Below are 21,024 nucleotides of genomic sequence, written 5' to 3'. Positions count from 1 at the left end.
AAATGCTGTAAATGTATACTGACTATTCATTTATTTATTCACCCATGAAGAAAGTCCTTAATATAGTCATTAATAATATTAGACGCATTATATTTATAGAGATGTTCACATAAATATATCAACACGACATTTAAATTAGTTTTGTAAGCTGTAAAAACGTAGATTGGTTGAACTTCTGCCGAAGACATGGGAAATGTGTTTTAAGAATCAGGGCGGGAAAAAGAGCTAGAATATTTACCGATTATTTACGAGCTGAATATGGCCTTGAATGGCAAGATATTTTTTACATTATTATTTGTCGTGTTATGTTGTTATGGCCATGGTTCTTCTTTCGTGTGCCAAAAACTCGACAACCAACTTCAACAGCTCTGCTCCAAAATAAATGGCGGCTACAACTTCACAGCAAGTTTTAAAAGCGTGAATGGAGTTTCCTATCAAGACGGAGTTTACTCAAAAGTATTACACCTTCAAAGAGAGTTGAAGACGTGCTCCATCGTGTCGGAACTAATGATTTGTTCACGTTTTGTACCAAAGTGCGTTGAAGGTCGAAGCAGCCCAGTTTTGCCGTGTCGTGAGATCTGTGAGCAGTTCGTTGAACAATGTGGAAGTAAATTAGAAGAAAGAAATCTGAAGGTTCTTTATGCAACGATTTGTAACGAGCTACCACATAGCCGAGGAGATGATGGTGTATGCATCGAACCAAAAGGATTAGAAAAACAAGGAAAACATAAGAAATTAGGTAAGTTTGAAACGGTTGATTTTATATGAGAACATTTCTGTTGCCGTTGTTTTTTCTGCATCATGGCTGTGCGAAAACTTTCTAATTTGATTGAATATTTGCTAGGAATGTCTGGAACATTCAATTGAGTAAACCATCTTTTAGATTCCGTTTTAGATGTCAAAATTTGCTTTAAAAAAATCTCGACAAACAAGTTGAATTTGAATAAGATTTGATATGTGATATGCACCAATAACTTCTTTAAAAACCAGAAAAAAGAGTGAAACTGAGCAATTAACGCTTGGATGAACGTGGAAAAAAGCATAAAATAAAGATAAAAATAGAAAATGGGGGCACGTGAGACTGAAAATGCTACTTGGCCGAAAATCGTACGAAATTTAATTCAGCTGGGACTTCACTGGAACATACATCATCTTTTAGGGTCTACTAATCACTGGTTAAGTAATTAAAAAAAAAAATTCCAATGGGAAGTATTACATTATAACGAATTTTTAACGCTAGGATATGACGTCATCTACTCTCAATCAACGCTAAACCGCATCGCTCCATACATTTATTTGTAGATAGAGTACTCGCACTAAGCCCGTGAAACAAATACTAATTTTTAGTACTAAATAGTGATAATCAAACAATAGGAAACAAAGGATTCTGTATGAATTACTACTAATTAGTACTAAATATTATTCACGGGTTTTTTGCGTGCACGCTAACTGATTGATTATCTTAGTTTCTATGAAGCCCAAAGGTCGACTCGGACGGAGTTAACTTATCACTTGAGTACTACAAAAGATATAAAACAATTAAATGAACGAATTTCTACACATTTTTATTAATCATATTTACGAGAGGGAGGTTTTCTCAAACATTCTACCACTAAACTAGGCTAGACAACAAAACATATGTAAGGCTGTCTGATGGCTTGTGTTGCTAGGATACGAGATGAAGGGTTAGGTTGCTAGGGGTGTTGCTAGATAGAAGGGCTGTAAACTCAGTTCCGATGAGAGAGTTTTTGGAAAGGTTCAGAACTGACTACAGTGAGGACACGTGCACTCGTGACCGTGAACACTTTATTTAATGCATCATATTATAAATCATACCATGCTAGCATGAGGTCTATCTTTGCCCTCCTTTTTGGCCGTTCAGTCATGAGGGTATGTAAATCATTCCTTGAGCTAATCGAGCAATGCTTCAGTCATTTAAGAGGGTTTGAAGTAACATAGAAAATTCAGGAATAACCCAGTGAAAAAAACTCAAAGTGTTCACGATTCGAGTGTCCTCTCTGTAAAGGAAAGGTGACAAAAAGGTGGCACAACAACGCTAGACTCCGCTCTACAGCCAGTCCTAAAGTTACAAGTCGCTTCAGTTTGAGCCATATTTATTTGTATAATATTCTTCTTTTCAGCCATCTCGTTTAACTGTTCTTCCCAAACAATCCCAGCATGCATTCAAGGGAATTATAGCCAATTACCAGAAGATATAAGAACCAAACTGACAAAAGGTTTGAGTCACAGCCAACCCTTGATTAAAAACGGTTGTGCAGAGTACCTGAAGAGGTACTCGTGCTACGGACAGACTACACCTTGTTACATGCACAGTAGATTGCCTTATCGTCCTTGTCGCTGGTACTGTGAACTGATGAGGAAAGAGTGTGATCGAGAGATAAGTATGTTTAATCTCTCGTTTCCCTTGTGTGATGAACTGACAGAAAAAGATCGTGTTGGTGATCTGTGCAGGATGGACTCGTGGCCTGTACCATGGCCAAACATAACAAAGAAAAGAGGTAATGTTCAAAGAGTTTGTTAGCAATGACTGCTTGCAGGAGGAATGTTTGGGGGGGGGGGGGAGGAATGTTTGGGGGGGGGGGGGAAGGAATGTTTGGGGGGGGGAAGGAATGTTTGAGGGGGGGGGGGTGACTATCCCAGCAATTCGCTGGCACCTTTTGTATACCTGCATGGTTGTAAAGATTAAGGTTGAATACTGTGAACTCGAACGTCAAAAGTTGAAAATCTTAAGGGCTTACGAGGGGGGGGGGGAGGGTGTTTGGGGCGAATATTTCAGAAATCTCTTCCGAATACTTATTCTTATATCAAATATATAGCCCCTCAGCCCCCCAGGTACGCGGTTTCTATCAAATCTCTCACAATAATTGTTATGTAACAGTCTCTTCTCTTTCCCAGAGGTAAAGGAGACATGGAAAACATGTTACTGTAGCAGCGGATGTGGGCAGAAAAAGAGAACATGCGAGACAAAGGGATCTTGTTTCATCCAATCACAATTCTCTATTGATTACGGATACACCTACACTACCCAAGTCTGCATACACCCAGGGAAGCAAAGGGACTTTATCTGCAACAACACTAAAAACTACATGTATGCAAAATGCTGTGACCAAAATTACTGCAATAAACACCTAGAAGGGATATCAAGAGCATCTACTACAACAGGTAGGACACAGAGTACTGCACAGCACCCCAAAAGTTAGTAGCGCTAAAGCAAGGCCACCATAGTAAGTTTAAGAAAACATCTATTCAGTCTAGCTGGAGGCAGATCCCCCCCTCGTATTGTCATGCAAGAGGAAAGACTATGGATTCACCTCCCCTACCAACTCTTATTGACGATAATATCCAATGAAAAGTTAATACCTGAAATGGATATCCATCCAGCAGATCTCAAAAAGTGACGTAGCAACGATGTCAGTTGAATATGTCCGTAGCTCAGTTTTGCATTTGACGTAGAAGGGGAGGGGGGACCACTAGTTAGTATTTTCTCTGAGAAGAATTTGCTATGTCATATGCACTATCAACTTTTACTTATCTTTTAAAAACGTACCATTATGGCAACTAATGCATTACATAAAGAGATGCAAGACATATATAAAGTGATCCCCATTAGTGCTACTGAAGGCGAATGGAAACATCATCACCATCATGATCATCATGTCACCATTTTCATCATCATCATCACCACCATTTTCATCATCATCACCATTTTCATCATCATTTTCATTATTATCATCACCACCATCATCATCACCATTTTCATCATCATCATCACCACCATTTTCATCATCATCATCATCATCACCATCACCACCATTTTCATCATCACCATTTTCATCATCATCATCACCACTATTTTCATCACCACCGTTTTCATCATCACCATTTTCATCATCATCATCATCATCAAGGTTTTTCTCATGTACATTTCTAACCCCAATGTGCCTTAACAAATAAATGGATGAAATAAGATGTACGGTATATCTGTGTTTTCCAGCCAAGCCCACGAGTATTCCAATCACAGCAGTTGCAAATGTCACATCAACGGGTAGGTATAGCTTTTCTATTAATTTTTATCAGCTTATAACATTTCACAACCTTTTTAATCATAAAATATGAGGTGAGGTGGACATGGGTAATGTCCATGAGGTTGTTCTAACTCATAAATAAACAAATGAAAGGATTTCGATCCTGAAACAGTAAATGTATAGTAAAAATCCCATGTCTAATTTCAGCCAAATCTACAAGTAATCCATCCATAACTAACAATATGACTCCCACAGGTAAGAAAAATTTCACTCTGGTAAGTTATTCTCTGTTAGAAAGAAATTATATTATTTATTAGGTATGCTACCTCACACAGTTATGTTTCTTTCGTATCTGTTTAAGGAACACCACCACCAAGCATCTAAGCACCTTTTGTATACCTTCATGGGTGTAAAGATTAAGATTGAATACTAGTACTGTGAGCTCGAACGTCAAATGTTGAAAATCTTCAGGGCTTAAGAGGGGGGCGGGGGTTGGCGCGAATATTTCACAAATCTCTTCCGAATACTGATTTTTATATCAAATAAAAGGGGGGGAATGGATCAAAAATGGCGGCAAAATTATTGGTGGGGCTATAGCCCCTCAGCCCCCCTAGACACGTGGTTTCTGTCAAATCTCTCACAATAACTGTTATGTAACAGTCTCCTCCTCTCTTTCCCAGAGGTACAGGAGACATGGAAAACATGTTACTGTAACAGCGGATGTGGGCAGATAAAGAAAACGTGCGAGACAAAGGGATCTTGTTTCATCCAATCACAATTCTCTATTGATTATGGACACACCTACACTACCCAAGTCTGCATACACCCAGGGAAGCAAAGGGACTTTATCTGCAACAACACTAAAAACTACATGTACGCAAAATGCTGTGATCAAAATTACTGCAATAAACACCTAGAAGGGATGTCAAGAGCATCTACTACAACAGGTAGGACATGGAGAACTGCAAAGCACCCAAAAACTAGTAGGGCTAAAGCAGGGCCACCATAATAAGTTAAAAAAACATCTAGTCAGTTTGGAGGAGGATCCCCCCCTTCGTATTGTCATGCAAGAGAAAAGACTATGGATTCACCTCCCCTACCCTCTCTTATTGATGATAATATCCAATGAAAAGTTAATACCTGAAATGGTTATCCATCCAGTAGATCTCAAAAAATTACGTAGCAATGACGTCAGTTGAATATGTCCGTAGCTCAGTTTTTCATTTGACCGGGGGAAGGGAGGGGGGGGGGGGGGAGGGGAGGGGGAAGCCCTAGTCAGTATTCCCTCTGAGAAGTATTTGCTATGTCATGCACTATCAACTTTAACTTATCTTTAAAAAAATGTACCTTTATGACAACTAAGCATTACATAAAGAGATGCAAGACATATATAAAGTGATCGACATTAGTACTACTAAAGGTGAATGGAAACATCACCATCATGATCATCATCACCCCCATCTTCACCATTTTCATCATCATTTTCATCATTATCATCTGATGATGATAATGATGAAAATGATGATGAAAATGGTGAAGATGGGGGTGATGATGATCATGATGGTGATGATGTTTCCATTCACCTTTAGTAGTACTAATGTAGTAGTACTAGTAGTACATCATCACCATTTTCATCATCACCACCATTTTCATCATCACCATTTTCATCATCATTTTCATCACCACCATCATCATCACCATTTTCATCATCACCCCCATTACACCATCTTCATCATCATCACCATCAGCATCACCATCTTCATCATCATCACCACCATAATCATCACCCCCATCATCACCATCTTCATCATCATCACCATCACCATCATCAAGGTTTTTCTCATGCGCATTTCTAACCCCAATACGCCTTAACGAATGAATGGATGAAATAAGATGACGGTATATCTGTGTTTTCCAGCCAAGCCCATGAGTATTCCAATCACAGCAGTTGCAAATGTCACATCAATGGGTAGGTATAGCTTTTCTATTAATTTTTATCAGCTTATAACATTTTACAAGTTTTTTAATCACGAAATACAAGGTGAGGTGGAAATGGGTAATGTCCATGAGGTTGTTCTACTTATAAATAAACAAATGAAAGCATTTCAATCCTGAAACAGTCAATGTATAGTAAAAATCCCATGTCTAATTTCAGCCAAATCTACAAGTAATCCATCCATAACTAACAATATGGCTCCCACAGGTAAGACAAATTTCACTCTGGTAAGTACTTATCCTCTGCTTGAAAGAAATTATATTATTTATTAGATATGCTACCTCACACAGTTATGCTTCTTTCGTATCTGTTAAGGAACACCACCACCAATCATCGTGGCAACTACAAACAACAGTTCTGCATCTACAGGACATGATGGGATATACATCATAACAATCAGAGCAGCTTTGGCTTCAGTACTGGCAATCACTTTCAAACATTAAGGAGTGTGCAGGACATGTTATGATAGAGTCATTGCTGCCAAGGCAAGCCCAGCGTGCAGTTTTTCATAACAATTACTCTGATTTCAAAATAATTGCACTAGTTTTAGGTATAAGAGTATCTTTACATGAATTTAAGTGCTTTTTTACCCAAAAACAAAAACTGTGTCAACCCTAACAGTATAAATACCGTAGGCCTAAAAAAGGTGAGACAATAGGATCAAAAGGAAATATCCCTTGTAGCCTGTCTTGTAATCTTGTTGCAGGTTAACTTGCATGAACTAATTGCAAGGTGTAATATAATAATAGTGATGATGATGATGATGATGATGATGATGATGATGATAATAGAAATATATAAATGACGATAATGCAAAAAAAAAAAAAGATCATGGTAATGATGATAATAATAGTAATAATAGTAATGATGATGATAATGGTGATAATGAGAAGAAGTATCAAAAGAATAAAAAGTGGTTTCAACTTTCGAATTTCAGCTTCAAAAAACAATTTAATGTAACAATTTACAATTGTAAGCAAAATAAAATTAAAGCACTGATAAGCTAATATATAGTAGGTGTATAATTGCAAAAACATCAAAATGGGATTAGCAAAATAACAACATATCATGTACATTTTTCAAGCTAGTATGAAAGCTGTTCTGAATCACTTTTTTTATTTTAGACATACCTAATATAGATTATGGTTCAACTGGCGTATATGGACATGATTGTTTAATTGAGATTCTTCCCTCATAAAACTGACATTTTCATATAGCTTTACAGCTGTTTCCCTTGTTCTCGTGGAACCTATCCTCAACCATACGAAACTTTCCTCACTGTCTTTATGGTGTGATGACAATGGTGTAGTAATTGGGTGGTGCTGATGAAGATGATGACAATGCCAATGATGAAGATGGGTGTTGTTTATGATGAAGATGGGTGGTGTTCATGATGAAGATGGGTGGCGTTCATGATGAAGATGGGTGGCGTTCATGATGAAGATGGGTGGTGTTCATGATGAAGATGGGTGGTGTTCATGATGAAGATGGGTGGTGTTCATGATGAAGATGGGTGGCGTTCATGATGAAGATGGGTGGTGTTTATGATGAAGATGGGTGGTGTTCATGATGAAGATGGGTGGTGTTCATGATGAAGATGGGTGGTGTTCATGATGAAGATGGTGGTGTTCATGATGAAGATGGTGGTGCCCATGATAAGGAAGGTGGTGTTCATAATGATGGTGTAATGATAAATGCGATTGGGTAGTGGTAATGATGACTGTGATAATGATGGTAATAATGGTGTGATGATGATGATGAAAACAACCATCACCATCACCACCCATATCACTATCATCACTAACAGATGGAAATTGCCAATGCCTTATAAGAGCACTTTAGAGGACTATGCTATAATATGACACCTTCCTTTAGAAGCTCAATTTTTTACATCCACAACATCCTTATTAATATAGTTCACACCTTTTTATTAATAAGAGAGAGAATCAATAGAGGAAGAGGCAAGAAATCACAGAATTCTATAAAAAAATCCTTCAAGTTTGTTTAGGATGATAATAAAGTTGCAAACAGAAATGGCCATAGTTGCAATAAATACATTTTCCCTACTTACTTTTCCATAAAACTTTCTGTTCCAAGTGGCAATATCATTGTAGAACATTAATTCATGTCCAAATTTTTCTTGAACTATATACAAAAAATGTTAAAACAAAAACCGTAAATTTGCTGTTTTTGTTAATTACCCTTATAAATATGACCTGAGTAAGGCTTTGTGATAATAACTTTGATTCCTGTATATCTAAAGCTCAGTTTACTTCAGTGATGTTTCTAATGAGACTGTTTGCGTAACTAGCTTGACTTGTAAAGCCAATCTTTTCATAAAGTTGTATTCCTTTGTCTCTATAAACTTCTGTCTTCAATAGCACCATATTCTTTTCATGATGTTTATGATATTGAAGCACACAATAACACAGGGCCTTTGCAATGCCTTTTCTTCTGTGTTCTGGTAACACTGCTAGCCAGTGCAATCTACCTTGGCTTGAAACTTCTTCATCTTGCCAAGCAAATGCAGTTGCAATGAAATTGTTACCATATTTGACAAGAAAAAAGCCATCTCTACGGAACTGTGGCTGGACGAAATATCTGGAAAATGAAAAGCAAAAATACCTCAAGAATAAAGGAAAAATCCCATAAGGTTGTAGTGTAGGATGAATAACTAGTGTTACAGGATGAATGCAATATCCAAGATACACACAAGGTTGACAGCATTTCCACATTTTGTAATTGCATTTTTTAGTTGAAAATAAATAATACACATGATAGGTTTTCCTGCAGATTTTTAATTTTTCTGTTATATTTTTAAATTATCAAACTGTTTCATCCATTGGTATTGATACAATAGAACAGTTTTGTCTTACAAAATCAATTATGATATATTGTACTCACTTTAATCAAATAATTGTATAATGAAAATTATACATTACCTTTGGATGAAAGTTTCGGTTGTCCAGTTTGTTAAAAATCCAGGTTCAAAAGCTTTGGTCACTAGGTAGAAGTTTTAATACAATGTTAAACACAAACATTTTAAGGCCCTGTTACACGTTGAAACTTTTAGGTGAAACTTGTGTGAACAGTGTTTCAAGATAAGTTTTAGAAGCAATTGCACCGTGTAACACCCCAGCTTTATGAAACTTTTGTTGTGAGAAAGTTTCATGAAAAGTAGAACTGCTTTCTATTAGCTGCAACCAAAACTCGTGTCGAGAACAAGCTTCAGGATGAAATTGTGCTGTATAACACTCCTGTGAAACTTGTCTCGCAATGCCATTGCACACAAATTTCACCTAAAAGTTTCAACGTGTAACAGGGCCTTTAGAAAAAAAATTGCTAAATACGACTTGACGGTCAAATAAAAGTGACAGTTCCTTAAGATGTGTACGTTAATGTGCACATTTTTGATCATGCAAGCGCTAAACATAGTAGCATTTGTACAGTGAGGGTGCTAACATTTAAAGAACAGATGCTGCATGTATACGAGTACCATCTCTATTGAATCTTGGAATGATTTCTCTTACTTACCTATATCTAACCAAATTTTTTCTGCACCTTCCTACAAAAATAATTAAAATAATAATTGCTCAAAAAATATATCGTTTTTGGTGTCACTTGATAAAATAGTGCTAATTGTTAATTTGCCAACCATTCGCACAACAGCTTTTGCCAAGCTGCTTTGCTTCATCAGCAAAAATGTTCGGTCTGTAAAGGAGAGACTACTAAAAATGCATTCTTTTACAACTTGTCAATGATGCCCAAAATAGCAAGATACAGCCTTACCTGCCACGTATGTAAGGTGTATCCATCGGGAAAAGACGCTTTAGGAATATCACGTGATTGTAAATCGTAAAAGTATAAATACCGCTTCTCGTCAGCAGTCCCCATAAAGTAACGATAGGGGATAAAAAGTTAAAAAAACCTTCAATTCTTGTTCTTTCTCTTATTTATCTAATTCCATCAGGCGTTCCTCGTACCTCTAGTCCCAGTCTGTTTGACCGCTACCCAGGGCTCATTGCAGGGATGTAGTTTTCGCGCCAAATTTGTCACATGCTTGATTTCTTGCTGGAGATATTTTAGTGCAACAGTTGTAGAGTTAGTCAGAAATTCTTGTCTTTTTTGCACGATCCAGAGCTTCGATCATGACAGATTACGACAGTGAGAAAGGTAAGGAACACAGGAAGCTATATGAAGAGGTTATTCTCTTCATTTTTGTCTATTTTGCCGGATTTTCCGGCTCAAAAATGAAGATTCTTTCTCACATGTCTTACAAATCTTGGCGTCCTTTTCAGACAAAGCCAAAAGATTTCTTGCTGAATTTTACTACGAAGGCGACGAAGGCAAGATTTTCAAGTATGGAGAACAACTGGTAAGTACTAAGAACTGGAAAATTCGATTGAAATTTGAAGAAAATTTAAAATCTCTCAGAATTTTGAGCAAGAAACCGCTAATGTAATTATCATAATTAAATTCACCTTGAACGTTTCAGCATTTTGTTTTCTTGTTAAATTTGCAGGTAAAAGTAGCTCACCGTGAACAAGTACAACTACTAATAGAACTAGATGATATAGCAGAGGTAAAGATTCATGCTTTGAACAAGTTCAAGCTTTATAAAAATGAATTATACGTATTTCTTGTAGTTTTCCAACACTTGACTCGAATGTTTTTGGTGTTAATGTTATGTGAATGTCGTAAGGGAGGGAAGATCTTAGTATTTCATAAGTAATAAAGTGATTTCTGTTATTGTTATATGGCAGATTGATCCGTCACTCGCTGACAATGTGAAAGAAAATGGTCGACGCTACAAGAAAATATTTGAAGATGCTGTTTATGAGATGTTGCCTGACTACAAGGAACACGACGTAAGCTGAATATTATTTTCATTTAAACGTCCGTTGTGAGAAAAAGAGGAAGTTAAAAATCGTTATATAGTAATTCTCGTACTAATTTCTAGAAAAAAGTGGGGAACTTTTACTGGATAACCACTTATTAAGTACCCTGAAACTTAAGCTTGAACATGTCATATTGGAATTTTTTTTGTGGGCAGGGAACTAGCTCTTCTAAGAATGGGGTAAGGTGCAATTCTAGTAGGCCACCTCTCGCCAATGCGGCCTGTGCTTGGTGTTGTATGTGAGTATATTTGCAAAAGCTTGCTATTACAGACCTCAAGTGACTGTCTTGAGGGTGTCTGCTGTAGGGAGAGTTAACTGTACTGCATGTACATTATTTTCATGTTAGGATTGATGGAAGTTTAAACCCAATATTTACCATATATTAAATATTCTAGGTTCAAGTCAAGGATGCCTTGGATATTTACATTGAACATCGATTATTGCTGGAACAGAGAAACCGGCAAAACCAAGCAGAAACTGTTGATCTTAGAAGCAAATATCCTCCAGAACTGCTCAGAAGATTGTGAGTTGATACTGAGTTTGCACTTTGTGTCAGAGAAAGTCAGAGAAATCCACTTCCATCAACATATTATCATACCTATATGAGAATATATATGAAATATATATTTTTACTGCCGTTGTAATGTATCAAATTGAGCTGATGCTCGCAGTGTTTGAAGCAACTTATGCAGCTACATAAGTTGCTTCATATACTGTGAGGATCAGCTCAATTTGATATATTATCATACCATATTTCTCCATGATATCATATCTATAAAATTATCTAAAATATATTAATTTTCACTGAGCACTGCATGATTATAACATAGTTTAAATGTTTTTTATTCTACCTTTCAGTGAAATATGTTTCAAGCATTTAAGCATACAGAAACCTGAGTCTGTACGTAGGATAAAAGCGGAGTCTATCGGCAAGCTAACAGTAGTACGAGGCATCGTAACAAGAACCACAGAAGTCAAGCCAGTAGTTGAGGTTGCAACTTACACCTGTGATCAGTGTGGTGCAGAATCTTACCAACCAGTATGTATTTATGGCAAATTTACATTTCATTTTCTTATTTGAAATGCAATATACTTGGCATGGATCTAGTTAAGAGAGATCTTATGCGATGCTTACTTTCTAAGATCAAGTTATGTCCTTTGATTGATAAACGAACAATTAAGCACAGGAATTATACTTAACTATTACCAAAGCCATGTCCTGGATGAATTGATATGGGTAATTTTATCAGTTATATGGTAAAGTGTCTCATTTAAAGCATAGCTCGTCATTATACTGTCTTATTTTTTAGATCACATCTCAGACTTTTATGCCTATGCTGATGTGTCCAAGCGAAGAATGTAAAGTCAACAAGTAAGTCTAATTCTACTCATTACACATATGTAAATTTCTTTGGAATGAGGGAAAAACTGCTTTAGATCCAAAATTATCTAGCAATATCTACCATGATTTGATTAAAGTTGGTAGAATTGATTGCCTGAGTGTACTTAACTGCATAGACCAAGTTCAGGGCTTCTGTTGATAGCAACCAATCGTCTGAAGTGACTACCCTTAATGCTTGCAGTAGAGGTTTCTTTTAGTTAGTTTTTTCCCTTTGTACCACATCATTTGATGGAAAATAAGACTCTTTGTTTTGAATACCTTCTTTATTATTACATTGAGACATCTTTCCAAGGGATTATAAATGAAAGAAAAAATGAAAAGTTCATATAACATTGTCCAAAAATGGTTCAAACTTTTGTCATATTTCCAAGGCATGCACAAGTTGCTGCAACTCTATTCTCTACTTCTGCTCGCTGCATTTTCACTTTCAGACAATATCGAACAGAGACAGGTATTGCATTGTATCAGCCGTATTCGCTATCCAGGAGGCGGGGCCAAGATCGATCTTGCTCTTAACTACAACGAAATCAGAAAATACTAAGTTGTCGATGTTTGTATTTTTTATTTTTTTTCAATAAAATAATAATTTTCCTGTATCGTTATTAGGGCTGGTGGTCGTCTTTATCTTCAGTCCAGAGGATCCAAATTTGTTAAATTCCAGGAGTTGAAGGTTCAAGAGCACAGCGATCAAGTACCAGTGGGTCACATTCCAAGAACAATGACAATCATTGCTAAGGGAGAAAACACCAGACTAGCTGTACCTGGAGATCATGTATGTGTTACTGGAATATTCCTGCCAATGTTGATGACTGGTTTCAGACAGATGACCCAGGGCCTGCTGTCAGATACTTTCCTCGAGGCTCATGTAAGTAATTGAAAGTACTTTATGATATTTGCTGAGACAATAGGAGACAAAGTGTTGTCTTATGATCAACAGAGCAAGAAGCAACTCAATAGACCTCCTCGGCTCTGGAGTGCTCGAGTGTAATGTTGTCCCATTTCAGACCATGTGTCATTCCCTTGAGAATAATATTCTTTGTTTGAGTTGTATCCATATTCATGTGTCTTCTCATGTGCAACCGAACGCAAACCTTAAACAAAGAAATGATACAAGGGAATGACACATGGTCTGAAATGGGACAACATTACACTCGAGCACTCCAGAGCCGAGGAGGTCTATTAATCAGAAATCTAGAAGTTGTTATAAAATAGCATAAGTATAAAAACAGCTCTAATTAATGGCATGTAGTGTTTAGACAGGTTCATAGTGGTATATAATGTCAATTAATTGTTGAAAACGAAGATGCACCACAAATGAGAGAATGAGGAAGATGGAAGTTAATGGAAGCCTAAAATTCTTTTTGCTGAACATATTTCCATTTTTTTTGTTTACAGCGAATAGTACTCATGAATAAAACAGAAGATGATGAATTAGGAACAGAAGAGTTGTCTGAGGAAGAGGTTAAAGCTCTTTCTGAAGGTGAATAATCAGCTGAAGACATTAAATAAACCTTATTCATTCAGGTGCAATATGTTTACCCATTCCAGATGAAGTGTCATTCCCTAGAGAATATAATTGTTTGTTTAAGTTGTATCTATATTCATGTGTCTTCTCATGCACAACCATTAAACAAAGAAATGATACTTAAGGGATCAGTGACATGCTGTCTGAAATGGGAAAACGTTGCACCACTTGAGACGAAATAGTGCTATTTCCTAGATATTCTACGGACTGAGATGCCTTTAGAAAAACTCTTGAATGTGTGTGTGTAACGGAAGCTCCCGTAGTATCGTTTTTAATAACTATTGTACCACATGATTTTAACCATATGTAATCATACCCGCTGTGAGGTCAAATCAGAGACTCACAGAAATTCGACGAGTTAACATCCACTAACCACCAAGTTGTTGTGAAAAGATTATTAAACTTTGTGGAATTCAAGAGTCTTAGTCCTGGTTTCAATTAAGTTTCACGGATCTCTCCAACAAGGAGCTGCCATCCGCTACAGTGTGGCAAAATGTTACAACAATTTAAAAAAGAAATTGAATCAGTTTTTGAAGGTTTCTTTTTTGGTGCTACAGAGGCAGATTTCTACAACAAGCTAGCATCGTCATTAGCTCCTGAGATCTATGGACATGAGGATATCAAGAAGGCATTGTTACTGCTGCTTGTTGGAGGTGTTGACTGTACTCCACATGGAATGAAAATAAGAGGTACATGAGCTTTACCACATATTATACTGCTACTCAATTGATATAAATTGATTGATCAAAATACCGTGTTTGATAGAAGTATCGAACATGCTCATGTCATTCTTTCTGCTTGCAAGCTAAGAAGTTTAGTGTTGATGGGAAAAACTCTATTTTTCGTTAATATTATTTGAATGCTTGTTTTATAGAAAAATATGTAACAGTTTTTTATGTTTGATACTGTGATCTAAACAGAACAATGTTGTTTAAAGCTGGAAACCATTCCAGTTTTCATCTTGGTTTACTACGATTCTCTCATGTTCTCTCTGGAAAACTGCTTTATATTTCTTCATTCATGCCTGTTGTATTTTATTTTTCCTCTTGTAGGAAGCATAAACATTCTATTGATGGGAGATCCCGGTGTGGCTAAGAGTCAGATGCTATCATACGTTGACAGGCTTGCAACCAGAAGTAAGCATTTATTAGAATTCAAAAATAATAAATAAATATCAAACACCATTAGATAGGAAAAAGATTATTTTCTTTTGGTCAACAAACATTGTCCAGTCAAATTGTCTTGACAAACATGTTGATCAGTCTGTCTGTGGCTGGTAATCGAGTCTAGCCACCAAGCAGCTGTTATTTAAAAAAAAAATAATTACATTCATACTAAGTGAAGTCATTGACTTTATTCAAACAAGATGTATGGTACAGTAAAGGTACATTATTACATGTAATATTATTTTGTATTTTCAGGTCAATATACCACAGGCCGTGGTAGCTCTGGTGTTGGTTTAACAGCTGCTGTAATGAAGGACCCCTTGACTGGAGAAATGGTTCTTGGTAAGGGGTATAACATATTGCTTCAGTGTGTAAAAGATTGGATTTTAAAATTATTCAAATGTGTTTATTTGGATAACACCACTATAGTATAGTCAAAAATCTTGTACCTCCAATAAGCAGTAATTTTAAAAATAACTTCTTCTATGATAAAAACTGCTTGAAAAGTATCAATTGATGGTATTTATCAGATATATATAGAATCCATTGTTGTCAGTTGTTTATTGTACTAGTGATGGGGCAAGTATATTGAGGTATAAGATGTAGCATAGACGATACCTGCTCAAGCCCCTGCAAAATATAAAAATTGCTTCCAAAACCCAGCCAGTGTTGTAGGTAAATAGGGTCTGGAATTTCTTTTTCTTGGGATTCCTACTGTCCAAAAACAGCTGTAAAAGCAGGGCTTGAAATAATGGTCAGACATCGGACGATGTCTGGCCAGAACTGAGACTTGTCTGGTCAAACCTTTGCTTTGCTAGTTATTTTGACCAGTAACATTGAGCCACAAATGAGGTATCACTAAGCTAAAGGTAATTTGGAGACTGATGGACCAATATTTTAAGCCTTGTAAAGCTGACGTAACTCTTTAAAGCATTTGATTATGTTTGTGTTTTTTCTCAGAGGGTGGAGCCCTAGTACTCGCAGATAAAGGTGTTTGTTGTATTGATGAGTTTGATAAGATGATGGATACTGATCGAACAGCTATCCATGAGGTCATGGAGCAACAGACAATATCAATAGCAAAGGTATGCTACAAAAAAGCATGAATGAGGAATTAATAGGTCTTCAGATAGTGGATTTCCATAGCTTTTATTGCTACGTAATGATCAACACAAAAGTAATGACTAGTTAGTAAGCAATACATTATTGTAAAAAGAAATTATTCCCACATACCTTTACATTACTAAATAAGCAACAGGACTAACTAGTAGTATTCTTTGTATTTATTTAAGAAATTATCTCCAAACCACTTGAATTAAAAAGATAGAATTACCATTATTTGTTACTTTTCTTGATGTAACTGTGCTATTTGTATTCAGGCTGGTATAATGACAACATTAAATGCCCGTGTGTCCATCCTAGCTGCTGCTAATCCAGCATTTGGTCGGTACAATCCAAAGAAATCAGCAGAACAGAATATCCAGCTGCCTGCTGCCTTGTTGTCCAGGTTTGATGTACTATGGTTGATCCAGGACAAACCAGACAAAGAAAACGATTTAAGGTAGGAATACTATACTAAAATATATAGCATGAATAAAATAAATGGCTGGTCAGTTGCTGGTCATGATGCCCTGCCAAATTAGTCTTAGCCCAGTCATATCTTCTGGCTCAAAGTTTAGGGCTTTCATAAGCTGATGGAGCTCTGGCTTTTGCTTCGAAGTTAACAGATTGCTAATTTTTCTTTTCTATGAAATACCTTCTGTCCCTTGCATCGATCACTGACATTACTGGTCAGGCATCACAATGACAGGCAAGACCAAAGTGTAACAGTTCCTGTCCTAACTGGACATGACGTCTGATGACCAACCATATTTTTCTATGATTTTTTACACCAAAAAGGACTTCAAAAAATGCTTTTTTGATGAGTTACCATTTGAGTCCAATAAATGAGTGTATGTGATAATTTATGATGAACAGTAGATATATGTCTATTGACAATCAGCCAACTGCCAACTGTTTGTCAATTTACAATGTTCTTAACCACAAAGATACTTACAAGTAGGAGCCACTTTGATCAGATGAGGTGCTTAAAATCTTAAACACACTGCCTTAGTTTATTTTATAATTCACTTCTTAGTCCTAAAACATTTTAAGTAAGATCATTTAATAAGGACACTACAATATATTACATACCTTATTCTCATTGTTTGTGTTTTTTCTTGTAGACTAGCCCAACACATCACATACGTCCATCAGAATTCTTCTCATCCACCGTCAGAGTTTGAGCCCCTCGACATGAACCTAATGAGGTAATGAACCATAAAAAAACTTGTACACCAAAGATAATTTGATACCATTACTTACTTTCACTCTGAAAATGCTTTCTTTAAATTAGTTGCTGGGAAATATTTTTAGTTTGTAGAAATTGTGTATTTTTGTGCAAAGTAGGTTGGATAAATGCATTTACACAATACCTGCTTCTCAGGACTCAATTCTCTATAATATTGACACCCGCAATACAAGGCATGAGACCCATATTTGAACAGCACACAATAAGTATCAAATTAGTGGCAATTCACTTTAATATTGACACCCGCAATACAAGGCATGAGACCCATATTTGAACAGCACACAATAAGTATCAAATTAGTGGCAATTCACTTTAATATTGACACCCACAATACAATGCATGCAATGCAATGCATTGAGACCCAAACACAATGACACATAATGACAATGACAAAAACATGAGCAGTTAGTGCAAGACGCAATGAGATGGGGTTGACAATAAGTGTCAAGTTAGTGGCCCAGAGACTCAATTAAAATTTACCTATGTTTTAAATAGATTGCTACCTTTATCTCTGTCACATTTGTATTGTCCAGGCGTTATATAGCGGCATGTAAAGAGAAGATGCCTGTGATCCCAGAGGGTCTGACTGACTATCTAGTGAGTGCTTACGTAGAGATGCGAAAAGATGCTAGAACAAACCATGACACTACATTTACCTCACCAAGAACATTATTGGCTGTGCTGCGACTTTCAACAGCACTGGTATGTACATAATTGCCCTTGTTTGTTTGTTGTCCTTGTTTTAGGAGGATAGTCTGTTGCTAGTTCATTGCTCTCTAATATCTGTTTTAAGGCCCTGTTTCTTTGTCGGAATTTTCAGTACCCCTAACAGGGCATCGTTATCCATGCAAGTACATGTATAACCTCTTCATAAGCATGCCCTTCATGTCATGTTTCATTTCACTTCCAGGCCAGATTACGATTAGCTGATGCCGTAGAGAAAGAGGACGTCAATGAAGCCATGAGACTAATAGAAATGTCGAAAGCATCACTTACAGATGAGGAGGGAACAAGGAGGTTTGTCTTCTCCACCTTAGTACCTTCTTGTGACTTACTTTAGCCATGATCTTGCTATTCGAAAATAGTAAACGATATGACCTCATAATTGGTGTCCCTAGGATGTTGGTAGTTTGTCGGTAGGGTGACAACAAATGTTTTGGGTAGGTTAACAGTGTGCTGTTGACCAACGACCTATTTTAAAGTCATTTATACAGTTGCTAATGCTTGTTATTGCTTTTTAGGGTTGTAAATCCAGTAGATGCTATATATGGTATCATAAAAGAGATAGCTGGTGATGCCAACAGCGTAAAGTAAGTATCATTTGCACACACAAAATTGAATTATATCTTCTTTTTTCTTTCCATTTCATTATGAATGAGGGATTAAGTAGTCCAGCAAATTGACGAACTGTTCATGCTGGATCAAGTTGTTTTGTGGTTGAAGAAATCAACCAGTATACTATAGATCAGCATCATCTTTTGTTTTTGCTAAAAAACTGCAGCTCGGACAAAATATTTTTCAAAATGTGATTCAATACTCAATGAAAAGCTGTCTTTTTCCCCTTCAAATATTTGATAAAGTGTTGTAGTAAGGGAGGGGACAGCTATCCTACCCCTCCCCCAAACGTTTTACTAAATCTGTGGATAAAGCTGAAATTTCCAAAGATTAAACATGTACAGATGTGTTTTAGCAGGAAAATGGTACCTTGAACCACACCCCCTCCACTCCCCCCCCCCCCCCCCCCCATGTCCTAGACCTCACTATTACACTGATTTGATATAAGGATTATAAGGCATCCAACAAGATGCTTCTTCCTGATTTTGACTTTATCTAAATCAAATTCTAATACTGATAATAACTACTGTTCATATTTTTTTCATCAGAATGCAAGAAGCAAAACAAAGATGTCTTTCTAAGGGTTTTACACCTGATCAATTCAATAGTTGTTTATCAGAATATGAAGAACTTAATGTATGGCAGATAAACCAGGGCAAGACTAGGATAACCTTTGTCAGATAGGACAGTAATCTATCTTTTAGTGTGCTTCCAATAAACTATTGTCCTTACAACAGAGCTTCCAAAAATGCCACCAACAATACTGAGGGGGTTTTATTGAGTGCTAAAGTAGTTTTTATATGACTGTGAATACTTACTAAAGGCTTAGAGACTTGGCAACAGTAAGCAAGTCAAAGCATGGTAAATAACATTGAACTTGTCAGAACACTTGAACACAGCACTTACTTCTTCTGTCTAAGCATGGCCCTCCGGCATCAGACACATTTCACAGTCATATATGCTGTCATTGACCGCTACAGAGAAGGCAAGATTGGCTTTGTGGATATTGGATCAACTAAGATCCAAAATGATTCTTTTGGCTTTCTCAGACTTAGGGGCAGAATTCAAGGTGAATAAGTTGAAAACTCTCAAGAGCAGTAGAGTGAAATCTATATATGTCCTTGAAATAGTACTTACTAATTAGTATGAAAAAGCACCAACAAAACAATTGAAGACCAAAAATTAGTTATGTTTAGCGAGTGCTATCTAGTTTGTTTTGCTATTTCATGGATATAAGGTTTGCATTCTGCCAAGGAAGCCAAAACCTTAGTAAAGAAGCCCTCTGATTGAAAAAATTTATCTATTGACTGTCATGGTTGTCGAGTAGTGCTACTGGTAACCTTCTTTGTAGTCTGTTTGTCCACAAAGCCACCAAATGAACACACCCTCATCAATAAAAATGATTTTTTGTACAAACACTCTTACTAGATGCTTGCTGAAGAACGTCTGTTTTACCATTTTATACTTTAGTATTTTCAAAGACAATGTACATTTTCCTTTCTAAGTAATTACTGTAACATTTTGGTAAATAAAGTTTAAATCTAGCTTGTCTTCATCATAGTCTGGCAATAATTGCAAAATTAAAAAATTAAAAAAATATAAAAAAAACAGGGCTGGGTGAGCATGAGGGGAAGTATTAGGTGATTCAGGAGCATAACCTAATGAGACTTATTGTGGCTTTGCAAGGAAGGATCCAGGATTTTCTGAACTGAAAAGGGAGCTGTAGTTTGGGGAATCAAAACTAAAAAACAGCTTCTTACTTCTGATCCTCTTTTACTGGCTTTGGTAAACTCAAGATGTAATAAGTGGGAATTTGAAGTTGTCTCCTAGGGTGTTTGATTGTGATTTAGATCGGCATATCAAATCTGATATCTTTTTGGAATTTCGTTCTCATTTTTATCACGACCCGGACAACTGGATTTTGAAAACTTAACAGTTTTGTCCAATTTTCAAATCTGAGTTCAAAATATGATGGCAGCCAAAATCTCAGAAGTCTTAAATCTTGTCTTTTTATTTAAAATTAAGTAGATAGTTGACTGGTCATGTGATTGTGAAAATGGTATAAATTGAAAAGCAAATTTTGGGATGCCCGGCATTTAATCCATCCATTTCTTTTGAAGAAAATTCAGGATGTGACGCAGGCTAATTTTGGGATAGAATCAGAAATGCAGTTTTTGAGCTTTTTTCTTCTTGTTTATTATTTTCTTTTTTCTTGTTTGTTGTTGTATGAACAGAATCCAATGTAGCTACTTAACTCTTCCCAGTAGACCGAGGTAGTTGTGATTTTTTAATCGCCTTCGTAGCGT

The 21,024-nt window shown here is 36.5% G+C and overlaps 3 protein-coding genes across 4 annotated transcripts; 2 read left to right on the top strand and 1 right to left on the bottom strand.

Moving 5' to 3' along the window:
- Positions 1 to 104: 104 nt before the first annotated feature.
- LOC116302533 (uncharacterized) lies at positions 105 to 8,080 on the top strand. Its single transcript, XM_089033786.1, has 9 exons — positions 105 to 739; positions 2,142 to 2,519; positions 2,917 to 3,183; positions 4,016 to 4,066; positions 4,254 to 4,301; positions 4,727 to 4,993; positions 5,965 to 6,015; positions 6,202 to 6,249; positions 6,358 to 8,080. The coding sequence occupies exons 1-9, from the start codon at positions 259 to 261 to the stop codon at positions 6,483 to 6,485; spliced, it is 1,719 nt and encodes a 572-aa protein (XP_088889912.1). The 5' UTR covers positions 105 to 258; the 3' UTR covers positions 6,486 to 8,080.
- On the bottom strand, positions 7,663 to 10,000 carry LOC116302479 (uncharacterized). Of its 2 annotated transcripts, XM_031711778.2 has the most exons (5): positions 9,832 to 10,000; positions 9,577 to 9,607; positions 8,985 to 9,045; positions 8,534 to 8,643; positions 7,663 to 8,187 (listed from the first exon to the last, which is right to left on the bottom strand). In XM_031711778.2, exons 1-5 carry the CDS (start codon positions 9,934 to 9,936, stop codon positions 8,012 to 8,014), a joined length of 483 nt encoding a protein of 160 aa, XP_031567638.2. In that variant the 5' UTR covers positions 9,937 to 10,000; the 3' UTR covers positions 7,663 to 8,011. The 2 variants fall into 2 exon arrangements, with proteins under 2 accessions (XP_031567638.2, XP_031567637.1); XM_031711777.2 differs by lacking the exon at positions 7,663 to 8,187 and having other exon boundaries at positions 8,195 to 8,643.
- An 84-nt stretch (positions 10,001 to 10,084) lies between these two features.
- Positions 10,085 to 20,262, top strand: LOC116302527 (DNA replication licensing factor mcm7). The gene is made up of 19 exons (XM_031711849.2): positions 10,085 to 10,215; positions 10,341 to 10,417; positions 10,565 to 10,624; positions 10,806 to 10,910; positions 11,336 to 11,463; positions 11,799 to 11,979; positions 12,251 to 12,312; positions 12,949 to 13,207; positions 13,738 to 13,822; positions 14,425 to 14,556; positions 14,920 to 15,003; positions 15,289 to 15,375; positions 15,994 to 16,118; positions 16,413 to 16,594; positions 17,259 to 17,342; positions 17,917 to 18,085; positions 18,294 to 18,400; positions 18,625 to 18,693; positions 19,267 to 20,262. The coding sequence occupies exons 1-19, from the start codon at positions 10,191 to 10,193 to the stop codon at positions 19,400 to 19,402; spliced, it is 2,157 nt and encodes a 718-aa protein (XP_031567709.1). The 5' UTR covers positions 10,085 to 10,190; the 3' UTR covers positions 19,403 to 20,262.
- The last annotated feature ends 762 nt before the right edge of the window (positions 20,263 to 21,024 follow it).

This window comes from Actinia tenebrosa, unplaced genomic scaffold, assembly GCF_029948245.1.
Source record: "Actinia tenebrosa isolate PJP-AT-01 unplaced genomic scaffold, QUT_ActTen_1.0 PGA_scaffold2__45_contigs__length_23673736, whole genome shotgun sequence".
Lineage (NCBI taxonomy): Eukaryota > Metazoa > Cnidaria > Anthozoa > Actiniaria > Actiniidae > Actinia > Actinia tenebrosa.
This window is presented reverse-complemented; position numbering and strand designations above follow the sequence as displayed.

Excerpts from the sequence above, each read along its gene's own strand:
- LOC116302533 (XM_089033786.1), top strand. The coding sequence starts at position 259 with ATGGCCTTGAATGGCAAGATATTTTTTACATTATTATTTGTCGTGTTA. Across the intron at positions 740-2,141 it reads AGGAAAACATAAGAAATTAG|CCATCTCGTTTAACTGTTCT; the intron begins GTAAGTTTGAAA and ends TCTTCTTTTCAG. Across the intron at positions 3,184-4,015 it reads AAGAGCATCTACTACAACAG|CCAAGCCCACGAGTATTCCA; the intron begins GTAGGACACAGA and ends TGTGTTTTCCAG.
- LOC116302527 (XM_031711849.2), top strand. The coding sequence starts at position 10,191 with ATGACAGATTACGACAGTGAGAAAG. Across the intron at positions 16,595-17,258 it reads GACAAAGAAAACGATTTAAG|ACTAGCCCAACACATCACAT; the intron begins GTAGGAATACTA and ends TTTTTCTTGTAG. Across the intron at positions 18,086-18,293 it reads TGCGACTTTCAACAGCACTG|GCCAGATTACGATTAGCTGA; the intron begins GTATGTACATAA and ends TTTCACTTCCAG.
- LOC116302479 (XM_031711777.2), bottom strand. The coding sequence starts at position 9,936 with ATGGGGACTGCTGACGAGAAGCGGTATTTATACTTTTACGATTTACAA. Across the intron at positions 9,608-9,831 it reads ACACCTTACATACGTGGCAG|GAAGGTGCAGAAAAAATTTG; the intron begins GTAAGGCTGTAT and ends TTATTTTTGTAG. Across the intron at positions 8,644-8,984 it reads ACCGAAACTTTCATCCAAAG|ATATTTCGTCCAGCCACAGT; the intron begins GTAATGTATAAT and ends TTCATTTTCCAG.